The sequence below is a fragment of the Takifugu flavidus genome, chromosome 7 (genome assembly GCF_003711565.1).
Source record: "Takifugu flavidus isolate HTHZ2018 chromosome 7, ASM371156v2, whole genome shotgun sequence".
In the NCBI taxonomy this organism is placed as follows: domain Eukaryota; kingdom Metazoa; phylum Chordata; class Actinopteri; order Tetraodontiformes; family Tetraodontidae; genus Takifugu; species Takifugu flavidus.
The window spans coordinates 14,751,209-14,765,634 of record NC_079526.1 but is presented as its reverse complement, the minus strand read 5'-3'; the positions used below and the strand labels follow the sequence as shown (position 1 = coordinate 14,765,634).

The window sequence follows — 14,426 nt, the reverse complement described above, 5'->3', positions numbered from 1 at the left end:
CTTATTTCCCCCCATATCATCCAGGGACAATGTGCATTTATTAATTTCCCTCTCTGTTTAAACGTCGGCGGAGGCCGTGTCACTCCGCTCTGGCTGTAAACATTTTCTTTGGCTGTGAAAATATGAGCTGTTCTCCGAACGCCCATCATCACAGCACTCCTTTTTCTTTCTTGTGTTACGTTGCTTCATTACAAGTTTAAACACTCAGTAATCTAAATTAAACAGATTGACAGTTGATAGATGACAAGAGATTCATGGATGTTTGCTATTTTACAATTTTCTTTACATCCAAATACATGTTTTATATGAATTGTTTTACAGATTTTCTGTATCGTGTTAACTCAGACCTCTATAAGATGGTGCTATTGTTGTGATAAGGCTTTATACTGCACAGTGGTGCAGTAACTGGCTTGTATATCAATGTTAGAATCTGGGGTGTTCATCAGGGGCCATGGGGCCAGAGGTCAGGCTCAGGGGAACCATCCGCTTGAGCAACATTGAGTCAGACCCTAAACGATCTGACGAGTCCAACCTCACCTCCCAGAAGAAAAGCATTCCATCACTGTGCACATGTGTGTTAGTGTGTTACAACGGTATTGATATCTCTGCCATCATCACACATCAGTATTTTATACCGAATATATTTGAGAGGGATATCCTAACATTGCTGTGGTGTATAAAGGGGAGACCACTTCTTACCTGATAAAATAACTACCGTATATAGAGCGCACCTAAATATAAACTGTCCTCTGAAAGCCTTTCTTGTCTTTTGGCATTGAATCCTGCTGCTGCCTCCAACTTCTCACCATAGATTCATCAACGCCAAGCTTACGTGCAGCCGCTCTATTTCCTTCACAGATAGCCAGATCGATGGCCGTCAACGTAAAAGCTGCATCATAGGAATTTCTTTGTGTGTTTTCCCATTATGAGGGGGTGAGGGTGTAAAAATATTGCCGTATTTTTTTGTTTCGGTCTTGGGTTGCATGTGCTAAGAATCAAAACTGGCTCTTTCTTGTTTGCACTGACTTCCGCTGCCTGCACTTCCTGCTAGAGCGCCCCCTGAGGGCTGAAGAAAAATTCATCAGTCAGTGAGTCTGTTCTGATCGGGGTAGATACGGTATCCTAGAGGTCGGCACATCTTGGCTCTGGAACTACACACTTTTCTATCTGTAACCCGGTAATGTGCCCATTAAATCCCCAAGAACCCAGGTCAGTTTTATTGGGTATAAAAACTGTGCGTAATAATTCAGAACGTGGTTCACGAGTTGTTACGACAATTTAATTTTGTGAAAACTATCCTCTGCTCAGTTGTGCACCTTTGTAGCTGTTGCTTGGATGTACTTGTATCTGTGCTTGTGTGCATTTTTACTTTAAGCCTGTGGGAGCCCTCTGTCCTCCTTTCCCACGGTATTTGTCACACAAGGCCCCCAGAGTGACGTCAGGCCAGAGGTATAGGCAAACGCTTAGCTGAGAGGTCACAGGTTCACTTCCTGTCTGTCAGGACCGAGTCAGGCTGATTCCAGCACAGAGCATGGGACTGTCTATATGATCTGTGTTTTAAACTTTGCCATTGCTGTATCTGCCTCTTTTAGGCCATGTGGCTGATGATGCAGCAGGACAAGCCAGATGACTTCGTCGTGGCAACTGGGGAGGTCCACAGCGTGAGGGACTTTGTGGAGGAAGCCTTCAAACATGTGGGAAAGAACATTGTGTGAGTGCACAGATACCAATGTAAACGAGCAGACAGGTGCCTACAAGTTAAATATATTTTTTATATCCAAGTATTTTTGTGGCATCATTCACATACGTCATGTGTCCTGAAACACACTGATACAGTGGTGAACTGGTAACAGATGGGTTTTCCCTAAGCAATATGACAAAGAAACAAACCAAAGAAGACATAATCAGGTGGATAGGAAATGCTGAAGCTCTGGCTGTCATAAAAGCCTATCTTTCTGTTCTTTTTCAGGTGGGAAGGTAAGGACCAGATGGAGATTGGCCGTTGCAAGGAGACAGGGGTTGTTCATGTGAGAGTGGACCCGAAATTCTTCCGTCCGACGGAGGTAGTAAGTAATATTTAATAGAAGTGGCCTTAACATTCCTGAAGAACGGGCTAACTGGGTTCGAACTAACCGGAGGGGGACGACGTTCTGGAGCTGTGCATCTACACTGAGGAAACAGCCCAGGGAAGAGAAACTGGCTCACCTGCTGACTGAAGATGACACCGTTGCCTAAATATTCTTTTAGATTATTGATACATTTGCTTGTCAAATAATAAGGTATGCATCGTAGATCAGGCAAAGTATGGATGGGATTAATTGGACCTGTCAATCCAGGTTTTGCATTCTTTAGATTTAAGGTCACGACCCCAGATGAATGGACTGACAGGGGATAGGAACCCAGGTGTTTGATGTTTGCCTGCAAAACCAGCCGTCAGTCTCACTTCCATCCGCCTACACAGCAGTAACACTCAGACGTTGTTCCGTTTGCCCTGCGTTGTGTGCTTTGCCACGAGAACGAAACAGCAACGCTGACACCATGCTGTCCATTGTTTACCCCACAGGGTTCCAGTGCACTTAAACTTGTAATGATGATGTTGTCAGCACAATGCTGTATAAGAGTGAGGGAAAAAACAGCTATCCAGCGGTCAGACTCCCGCTGAGATCTGTCAGAGTGAAAGTGAAAACAAAGGCAGGCCAATACGCATCAGAAAATCTCACATCTATGCGCTAGTTTCAGGTTGAAAGCCTCAGGTTGAAGATAACCCGTAATAGTATATATTTGATATCATTTTTGTAATTCATAAAGAAATTAATGTTTGAATGTATTTTTTTCTGTGCACCTAGCTGATTGCCGGTCATTGTGTCTGGAAACATACACTTATCACCCAAAGCGGGTCCAGTTGACAGCTTGGGGGCTGCTTATTGTGTGCTTGTAAAGAGCTGGAAATTAGCCAATCGGCCTTTTAAGAGTAATGCATAATGTAGTTATGTGGTAAATGGGTGATTATGTTCAGGAAAACAAGCATGAGAAATTTCTGTGAATAGCAAGGGCATGTGTTGGGGTGATACACATGAACCCTTTGATAAGAGTACAGAATTATCACTGTCTGAACAGGGTTATTAGCATCCATACAAACAAATAGGAGGCGTTCTCATTCCTTCAAGTTGTCCTGGCGATGTTTTTTTTTTTCTCTTTTTCCTCTCGCCATGGTGTAAGGCTTTTAAAACAGTTTCCCTGGGAAGAGTATAGGGTTACCTGGGGGTGTTTTGGCTGAGATAAATCGTCAGCTTCTTAGTTTAAAGGTAAGGACATCAGCTCAGCTCAACTCGGCACATCACTGGCTCGCCAAGATTAGAGTCAAAGCTCAGTTGAGTGATGGCGAAGGCTTAGCCAGGAAACCCTGCTAACTGACGGCTGGTGTGGCGGGCACTCATCAAACACCTGGGGTTGTATCCCCTGTCTGGCCTTTCATTTGGCGTCTTGACCTTAAATCTTACCTACAATGAAAGCACACCCCGGTTACACTCGTCCAAGATCATCTATACTTGGCAAGATGTACGATGTATATCTTTTTTATTGACAAGAAAATGGATCAATAATCAATATCAATTCATCAATGATGGCTGGGTCATGCTCACACATGCATGTGTACCTGCACATGTGTGTCTGCGTGTTCATTTAGGATTCAGCTGCCTGAGACTCCTGTTTGCTGTTTAGCTCCTGTAAGATTCAGACACGAGGAACTGTTTTACTGTGTGAGACTAAGCCCTCAGTCCGTGTGTACTAATATACATCTAATTAATAACTATCATTGTTGGTGTGTGTCCAGCATGAGCTCACTTATCACCCATTCCTCCGGGGACAGAACTACAGGGGGTGTGTGGGTTAAACATACAGGTTTGTATCACAGTTGGTCAGAATTGTGTGTTTTTGTGCATAACCTTGCATGTGTCTGTGTTTGCTGCTGGGGTAATAGTGTTTGTTTGTCACCATGGAAATAACTGAGAAACAAGCGGCTACCTTTCTGCTGAGATTGTTCCAACAGTAATCAACAAATAGTATAAAACTGTCATGGCAGCTTTGAATAGAGCCGCAGGTCGTGTCGTCCTCCATCACAGCTGCTGTCAGGTTCTGTTGTACTCGCTCTACGGAGCTATTTGTCACACAGCTGTGAGTCTTCACCTGAGCCTTTACAAAGGTGTGTCACAGTATAATTCCCTAATAGTTCTGGTTAGTCTCTGGTTGCTAGGCAGTAACCAATAACAATGCCTTTCACATTTCCAGCTGGATCAAAAGATTCCCCCTGTCTGCTTCTCACAATAGTGCTAATACTCTGTTGAGAGATTTCAAAAATGAAAAATTCTCACAGGGTGTGTGAGATCCATCTCTTTTGGCAGTATTTTTTTTAACTTGAGAGTTCTTAAATATTAGAAAAATACTTAAAAGTAATTCAGTAACGACAGATAATGTGATCATGTAAAGGAGTATTCTGGGGGTGTTTTATATGCAACGGGCCCTGATTTGCAGACCTGTATTTATTTTATTAGCAGGTCATGAGGACATTAAAATGTAACAGAATTCACTCTCACAGTATTAGATGTAGGCCTATTTTTATTTTGATGTATAATAAGTAAATCTTAAAGAAAGTGCAACTGGGGGAAATTCCTATTTAAAAGTCAAGTATCAGGTTTGCCATCAGTACAGACCAAGTTGCCTTATTTTATGTGTTGATCTGATATTGGCCAGGAATCATTAATATGTGGCCATTGATGATGCAGGTCTCTTTTTATTCTGTAAGGTTTTAAGGTTAATTACTCTATTATACTGAGATTGAGACTTTTGTCTTAAATCTTCCTTTTTATTTTACTGGAAGGACTGATTATTCACATCATTCAAAGCTAGTATGTGCACGTTTCTCCTGCCGTGTGTGATTGTGTACACACACACCTGTGCATGTCAGTGCTAATGCAGCTCATCAACTGTCGAACTTCCAAGTTCATGCCTTGCTGGAGGACATAAACTGTTCCAAGTTGACTAACAAGTCTTTCGCACACAGAGAAGCTATGATAAATGGAGGGTTATCGCTCAATCTGTCCTCGTCCCTGTGTCACATCGCTTTTCGCATAACTCATCCATTGTCATGATCTGCAAAGCCCTCATTTGCCTATTTATGCTCTTCACTGCATCGCAGTGATGCAACACGCTCTACGGCCAACGCAGGAATGCCCCTCTGGGCAACATTCAATCACAATCACACAAATCACAAGTATAACACCTACTTTCACTGTTGTTCACAAATAATTGACATTATTCTGTATGTCTGTGTGTATGTGTGTGTGTGTGAGTGTGTGTGTGTGTGTGTGTGTGTGTGTGTGTGTGTGTGTGTGTGTGTGTGTGTGTATTTTTTGCCTAAATAGCCTACCAAAAATAAGGCACTGTCGACGCATCACATTTCATATTCTTTCAACTCCTTGTCTGCACGTTCATGTGCGTGTCTGAAAGATACAGTTCTTCACTTCCTTCTTCAAATGGCTGTCATTCCAGCTGTTAGACGTGCGCAACGGGCTAAACGAAAAACACGCGGTTGCGCAGTCTCACATCAGTGCTGTCGTCACTCACTGAGGAGGTCAGACAATTGTTCCAGTGAGGATAGATGGGGTTGTGCTTCTTTGAAAGGCATTTACGACGTTTGGCAAGCGGCGTTAACCTGCCTGTTGAGGTCACTGCATATTAAAAAGACACACCTTGCTCATCTATTAACGGAAACATGTCTAGGATTGTCAACTATTATGGAGCAAATGAATGATTCCACCCTAATACTCTTATATTAAAGTGCCTGACTACATTCCTCATACCTTTGTGGTAAAATGGAGCAACACTCCCCCCCCAGCTTCAGTTTGTGATCTTGAGTTTCAGAGAGTTTCTGCAGATGCTGATGAACTAAAGTAAACATTTTAAATGGTCTTAAAATAGCATGAAGTTCGTGATTATAGCAAAAATACAAGACAAATTTGGAGATGAACTTGCATCCCACTGTACCACTGTATAAAATTTCCAAATGATGCTGATGAGCAATCAAAAAAATGTCATTAAGTCACCCAGTAGAAGCGATCTAGTATCACGGTAGTGTGGGAATAACAAGCAGAGACATTGTATATATTTGGTGTCACAGTGGTCAAATGTGCGGGACAGGACAGTATTTTCAAATGTCAAGGCTGCTTAAGAAAGATATTCTAGGGGAAAGTTGAGGTTTTGGAGCTTAACAAAATGATATTGCAAGTCTGCTTAGTGGCACCAAGCTAATGCGTCAGTTTTTGCCAGTAACAAAGCCGACTTTCACCATTTTGAGCTGCATGTCTTTCCAACTGTTGACTCATTATATTGGTGAAATGTGTCTAATTGCAACCCTCCTAAATAAAGAGGCGAGCCAGAAATGCTGTAGTTGAAGCACACTGATATCGTTGGTGCTACTATTGCCTGTTGGAGTCATACTTGAGGTGCTTGGTTTTCTAGACTTTGTCAAAGAAACAGAGTTGGTGTTGGGTTTCATTTGACTCCGTGCAGGCAGTCCAGACCTCATAAATCTGCTCCCAGGATCCTTATAGTCCTGTCTGCACACACAGAATGACTATTGCAGTTTCTGTGAGTAGAGCACAATGAGACAAGCTTAAGCTATGCCTGAGTTTTTCGTTTTTTGAATTCTTCTTGACCCCCAACTTAAATCTGCTTCAATTATTGCTTTCACATTGTGACCCTTCTAGTGCACAATAAAACAAACGGCGAAAGTCTCCTACAGAGATCTTGTCTGAAACATTAAGCTTACAGTAACCATCGTCAGATCAGGCCGCAGAGATAATTCTTAAACCTAACAATGTGAAAACCAGATATGTTGCTTGCTGCTCACATTATGTCTTCTGGCAGAACTGCCCTTGTGCATCATACAGCACTAAATAGTCAGACTGTTATGTTGCACAATATCTACGTAGTTTTAGTCTCATGTGTAGGTGCTGAATGATTTACTCACCAAACTGATTAAACAAGTTCTGCCAAGGAGAAAATAAACATCTGATTCACGTGTTCATGTGAAATCACAAAAGCACAACAACTTCATCCTTCATTAAGAGCAACAATACTGTGAATGCAGTCAGATCCATGGATCAAGTTGGTCTCATTTGCTTTGTGTAAGACTGTCAAATGTGACCTTTTTTTAATCACTGTTATCTTTGAGGGACGCACATTTTCGCTAACACAAACGCCACTATTATTATCCTGCCTTCCGTGTGTTTGGCAGTGAGGCGGCGGTAGCCAGGGGGCCTGTGACAACCGCTGGCTCTCCGAGGTGCCTCTTCTCGTCGAAGCTGCGAGGCCTCGAACTGAACCGCAGCTCTTTTGGATGGCAAAGTGCTGAGGCAGCAAACGCAGCCCATTTCACAGGGTGGTACGTCGACGTTGTGCTATAGATCTTACAACAAGAAGATGCAGCAGACCGAGTGATTGAATTTATTGTGCAAACATGGTCCCCAAGCTCAGCTTCACACATCACTGCCAATTACCTTACTGTATTCCATGCCGGCTCCTCAGCAGCAACATCTGTCATCAATTTTGATGATTTATGCGTCACATATTAGTCAGTGTTTTAACAGCAGCGTGTGTCTGTTCTTTACCCTGTCGTTTTGGGTGTTGGCAAAAAGTCTGAGCTCCAAGATTCCTCAGATTCTTCTGCTTAGAAGCTGTTGATAAGGGGAAAGGAGAGGCCTTAATGTTCTGACAGCAGTTTGCCGTTTTGATGGATCGAGGTGAGCGTTTAAACACCAGACGGACATAAAGAAGCAAATCGCTTTTATGAACAGTGAGATTTATTCATTGACCAGGCCATGGTGAGCCCCGCCAGACAGGATTTATGACGCACACTACGGGCTCAGCGTGGATCTTTTGCAGAGGTCTGTGGTACATTTGCACAAAGTAACCATGAAATATTAGCATTATGTTAAAAGGTTTTCTTATATTAACAGGATTTAGACGAGCCTTTTCAAGCTGGTTCCATCTTACCTCATATTCTCTGGCAAAGAGGACGCCTGTCTACCACACTGTCCAGTGAAAACATATACTATTGACAATTTATATTATTTAATTATATATATATATATATATATATATATATAATTAAATAATATAAAGGGACTATATATATATATATATATATATATATATATATATATATTATTCCACAGATCAGAACTTCTAAACTTACAGCTTCTGTGTCTCTACTGGATTTGTTATATTAAAAAGGAAAACAGTTTGGCACTTCGTCGTATCATATTCCCGTTGCTGTTTGGCAGTGGTGCTCATATTTCCATAAATTGTCTTATCTGATGACAACCAACCAGCTTCCTCTCATTCAAGTTAGGTCAACTGTCATGTTCCATCACACTTCCATCGCAAGATTTATATTCAGTTTTGATCAGTGAGTCCAATCCCAAACCTTCTTGTAATTGCTGTAATTAGAAATTATAACAAACACATTTAGGAGTGATGTCTTGTATGGGAAAGCAAACAGTGTGCAACCAAATGTGTGATTGTGTTAGGAAATGATAACCTGTCAATGTTAGTAATGGTGTTGAGCTGACAGTCTCACTGTCATTAAAAGAAATGGATTTGAGGAACCGCAGCGGGATCAAAAGCAGTTTGTGTTTGGGGAGAGCAAACTCATGCCCAGTTCAGCCTCGTTAGAGTTGCATGTGGTTTTCTTTGGTATAGAGCCTATGATTTAAAGTATGGCTCTGCTGTCAGCCATGTGTATATCACTCCAAGTAGCTTGTTCGACTCTCATTCTTCTGCTTGGTGAACATACTGAGCTGGATCTTTCTTGGATGACATTTAAAACATGTAGTAATTAGTGGTAGTAACGTTGCACTTAGCGTGTTGCCTGAAGTAGCTCCTGCTACTTCTCAGTATTGCAGTTTGGCCTTTTAAAGCCTTTGCATAAATTAAGCGAACTGGAGAAACTGTCACAATAATAAAAAAATAAAAAAGACATTAAGTTTTCTAGACCATCTCCACATCTTTATGTAGAGTTTCCTAAAAGCAAAACACTGTCAGTCAGCTCTGTGTGTGGGTGTGGGTGAGGGAGGAGGAAAGAACAGATAATACGTGGGGTTTCCGACAGATACCGCTCCCTCGCCACGCGTGAACTGATGTGAATTTAGGTGACAGGAGGCTTTAACCTCTGACAGAGGATCTGTACGTGGAAAAAAGGGGACGAAGAAGGCTAAAAAATGGGATTGACCCTTAACCCTCAGAGTCAGTAATGTGATACTGGTATCTCTATTGTAGGGGTAGAGGGGTGGGGAGGAGGTCATGAGGGGAAAGGGAAGGTAGCAACCTCACCGCACTGCTGATTAGAACTTCCTGTGGTCAGGCACAGTGGTGCATCTTGGAAACACACAAGTTCACTCACTCAGGCAGAAGAACATTTCAGACCACAAGGAAATAAAGTAGGTATGGCAACATGCTGGGAAATGGAGCATATTCAGATGCCAAAGGGTAAAAAAAAACCCAGAAAACTTCATGGTATTGAGACAAAAATAGTGTTGCTGGATGTTTACAGTGGGATTGGGGTTATTGAAATCAGAGGTTTCAGCTCCACGCTGAAGGAAGTCTGTTGCTTTTATCGCTTTAGCATATTAATATTTCAGGATGGCATGAAAATAAAATGATGCTTATCCAGAGAGAACAGTGGGTCTGATACCCAGTTAAAAATCATGCAAATCAACCCATGGATGTTGCGTCAGTACTATAATGATTTGAATAGTCTGAAGGAAGGAGGACATGTTTTTTGATGCATATATCATAAATTTCCGCCTTCCCCTGTTGTCCAAAATACTCCACAGCAGAGAGGGGGTTACCTGGAGTTTCCCGAAGTCTTAGAAGCTCGTCAAATCCTCCAAATGTTGCCACGATCAGGTTCTAATCGATGCATCCATGTTTTGTTCATTTTAGCACTTGATTTTCTTGTACCTGCACCTGAATCAGACGTTTTCAGGCTTTCTCCTGCAGCCTGGCAGGAAGTATGATCATGTGACATGATTTCGCTGGAAATTATTTCTTTAATTGATTTGAGTCATTAAATGAGAGTAGAAAAACACATGACACCACCCAATTTTTGGGTTATAGCGCGCTGTCGTACCTGAGAGTAGAAGGCCGGCCTGGGTTTCATGTGTAAGTGTCAGAAAGACGAGAGTTAGCCTTCTAACGCTGAAAAGTGCAGATTTAGTCTGTCGTCTAGTAGAAAGAGAGATTGTGGATTTTGTGTGTCTGGCAGTTTGGTATTTCCTGAAGGAGTTTCCTTCTGCCGTCAGAGCGGAACCACCCTGGGCCCCTCAGCTCCCTGACCCACAGACTGACTTGGTACTGCTCACAGAGGTGAAAGAAAGTGAGTCTTGACAGTGTTGTGCTGCTTTGCTGGACTAAACGTGTCTTAACACAGAAGAGCATTGATAAAGTTGACGGCGGTGACGGGGTGGGTGGTTCTTCCACCGCTTCACTGCTGCGCTGCATTATGGATCTGCTGCTATTTATGCACTATTTACCTTTTTATTGAGGTGTTTTGTCAGTGGATGACAGATATGTGTGTTATTGTACTACTTTGGCTGTGCTTTAGCCAAAAGATGGACCAGGAGCATGAGGGACTGCGGGCCAGGATCCCTTATACCTCTACTATCAGCTCCTTTTAATTAAGTCCGGCTTTGGCCTGATGAGGCAAACCTGCCAGACTGGGAGGTGGAAGGAGAAATGATAGAAGGAGAGAGAGCCCTGTTGACAGGGTGAGGGAGGGATGGTGAGTTATGTCAGCCTGTGTCTTTGCCCGTTAGTCCCAGCTGGGCTTCATTACCCAGCGTTCTCCAGTGAGCAGCTCTGAGACGGGTCCATAGCCACCAGAGCTGTCAGAGGGGAGGCGTCTGGGCAGGGTTTCAGACCTCAAATCTGGGTTGCGCTGGGACACAAGCATGCCAAAGCTGCAATGACATTTTTATTTTTATTTTTTTTGTAAATGTTGCTCTTTGCTGCTCTTAAGTTGGGTTTGACGTGAGGATTATGAGACAGAGAATAAAAAACATGAAAACTGGGGGGCTTAGCTCATAAAAGGTCAACACAAGTCCTGCATAGACCGTATTTCCTTTGATTCCTCCTGCCTTCTATTTGGATCTTGTTTGAATGCTCATACGTGAGTTTGGGTGATATTTATGCCTTATTTTTCATTAAAGATATCTGGTGATTTTTAATGCATCTTATTTTACTACAACAGAGGGGAAATATTCACCAGTATGGGGCCCCGCTCGACGCCGAGACAAATAAGTGGTGTATCTTCTCAGGAAAAGAAGGTGCAGACACGGGTTTGAGAATGACAGGAAATGCAGGAAGGAAACAAAAGAAAGGAGGAAAGTGAGAGAGGCATGGAGGTGCTGTTCTGGCTTGGAGTTTTTTAATGTGTGTGTCCCCCGTGTTTATAAATCAGAGTCAGGCAGTGTGTTGCAGGGCCGGTGTTTCCTGCAGTGTAATCTGAGTCTCTGGTGGAATGTGTGAACCACATCCGACTCCACTCCAGCCCCCGACTCACTCAATATCCCACTGTAAACAAAGTGACTCTGCCAGTGTTTGTGGAGGGACAGGTAGATGAACCTCCATCTCCAAATCATTTTGTGTGTTTCTGCGTGCACGTGTGTTTGTGCATGTGTAAAGTTGATACCGAGAGGTTAATTGTAGAGTGGCCTTTCTAATGTCCCTCTCTGGCTTGTTATCTTGATTGGGTAATTAATTCTGGGGCTGCTCTTTTCACTTGCCCCATTATTCATACACGTGCACACACACACACACACACACACACACACATACACACCCTGCTGAATACTAAAACCCCCACATTCCTATAACCCTCAGGCTGCTCAGTTGCATTACTTTTCTTTTCTCTATCGTCAGTCTCTCCCACCGTTTCACTCTTGCTCAATTTATTTCTTTTCTCACTCAATCATTCTCACCGCTGCCTCGTTTGTCTTGCCGCTCTCCCTCCCACCTCCCTCCTCAGTCCTTTGCTCAACCTCAGTGGCGCAAGAAGCATTTTCACTGGAGCGAAACCCTTCGGTAAAGTCACAGTTAGCGCGACGCGACCTTTTACGGTTTTATCGTTTTTTGGTTGGTTTTAATGAGGCGATAAAAGTTTTCAGACACCAAAAGCCAAGTTAAAATGAAAATGGAACCAGCTGATCTGAACCACATTATAGTAATGTACTCAAAAATACTCAATGATCCGGTCTGTAAATCCATTCCGGCTCTTTTTTCCCCTCCCTCTTCTCCCCTTTTCCGACGACATTTAAACTTCTGTATTTTATTTCAACATCTACCTTTGCGGCGATCTATAGAATAAAGTGGTCTTCTTGGGGTCTTGAGCTTTTCCTCATTTTCCATCAGTGCTTGACCCTGCTCCCTGCTGATCTCTATGGATTTGTGGAGCCTGTGAGTACTTCCTTTTCTCGGCTGTTTTTCCTCCCAGCTTCACTCTATCACCAACCAACAGGCACAGAAACAGAGCGTTAGTGTGAGAAAGAGCGGTTGAAAGAGTGACACACTCATGCTCTTGGTTTCTGACTCTCCCTGTTTGGGCACGATGAGAACAGCAGATTTTTGAAGCTGATAAGTTGAGGAATGCTGCTCTGAGAGGAAATGGTGTTCTGGTGAGATGTTGCCTTCAGAATGCTTTTCCCTCCTCCTACTCCTCCTAAACATTGACACTAGTTTATCACCTCCTTCTGTCTCCCTTTACACCGAGCCTGCAGAACAGAGGACATTAGAGCAGCTATTGAAATCTACTGACCCAGGGCCCATGGGCAAGCCCATTCAAGCAGAGCTCGCACCTCCTGTTAGAACTTCTCCAATTTGTCCCTCATTTGTATGTCAGTAATGAGATGCTGAATTCCAGGTAGGAAACAGCACCACAAAAAAATCCTTGGACCCACCACAACCATTATGCCACATGTATATAATATATAATATATTTTTTTAATAGAAAAAATCAAAAACATTTCCCACTAGAAATGTAATAAAACATTTTTTATTTAAAGGCTAAATTGGGTAGGTAGCAAAATAATATTTTTTTAAATATATTTTAGGTTAAATCATGTTAATTATAAATTATTATTAATTATTAGAAACATAGTTTGTTCATTTGATGAACAGCGAGGCTCTATGGAGGTGTGTGTGTGTGTGTGTGGTGTGTGTGTGTGTGTGTGTGTGTGTGTAAACCAGTAACGATCTACCTAAACATCATGGCCGAGTGTCAAAGCCCAGACAGTCTGAAGGAGTTCAGAGATTATGCAGTAATTAAGATAAGAGCTGATGACATTTTCCTCTCCCTCTCACTTTATACGGTGATTGTAAAGAATGTTGTTTAAAGAAGGGAAACTGCGCTGGCCTTTGATGTCTCCTGAAATATGAAACACCCCGGGGCCGATAGAAAAGGCAGCACACTGACCCAAACTACATTATACAACTGTGCAAACAGACTAAACACACGTTTCACTTTTGACTGGGAGGAACATAACTGCACAGTTTCAGCTTGACCTCAGTGGAAGTGAGCAGTCACCTGAGCCCCCCCCCCTTCCCCTCGCCTCCCCTCCGCTCCCCTTCCAGCCCTCGCTCTCAGTCTGGGCCTTTCTGCTGACTCTAGGAATTCTGATCGTTTTCCCGTCCGCAGGAATAATAGAAATCAGGAGTAGGGGCCTGGGGGTGGAACAGTAGTGAGGAGTCCAGCTCCACAGTAGTTACAGTGCGTGCGTGTGCGCGTGCACACATCCCTGAATATCCAGATGTGCCATATTTTTCTCCTCACACCAATAAACTTTACACACAAAGAGATTATCCTTGCACGTGGTCACAGACGAGTCATTTGCCCCCTGATTAGCAGCCGTAAATCCTAAACTCCATCCTGTTATCTTGTGTACAACCTGCAGCTAAGATTTGGGGATTCAGAAAGGGCGCTTACACTATCGGCAGCCTCTCAAGTGTGTTTGGAGTGTATGTGGAGTGTGTCCTCAGCCCCGTAAATATTTATCACACGGCTCCCTGTGGAATTTTAATGAGCGCAGACGGAGAATACACAGGAGCCGCGAGCAGGGAAGAAAAAATGTAAAACAGCGAGGAGGTAAGGCCACTGACCACTGAGGTTTTGGCCTGGAATCCTCTCAATTGGCCTCCGTTTATGCTAATTGCTGCCATTTTCCTTCACAGGTGTGTGCCGTATATGTGTTCGCCGGTCCTTTTGGACTGTCATACATGTCAGCGTGTGTGGTGTGGGTGTGGAGAACATGCTCATCAGGGTGACAGGGCCACCCTTTAGAGGTCACTTAACACATTGTGTGTAGGCCAAGCTA

The 14,426-nt window shown here is 43.1% G+C and overlaps 1 protein-coding gene across 1 annotated transcript in view; it reads left to right on the top strand.

Moving 5' to 3' along the window:
• Positions 1 to 14,426, top strand: part of gmds (GDP-mannose 4,6-dehydratase) — a 78,836-nt gene that overhangs the window by 59,316 nt on the left and 5,094 nt on the right. Inside the window, exons 8-9 of the mRNA XM_057037732.1 lie at positions 1,593 to 1,711; positions 1,970 to 2,066. Coding sequence (XP_056893712.1) covers positions 1,593 to 1,711; positions 1,970 to 2,066 — 216 coding nt within the window. The remainder of the gene's footprint in view (positions 1 to 1,592; positions 1,712 to 1,969; positions 2,067 to 14,426) is intronic.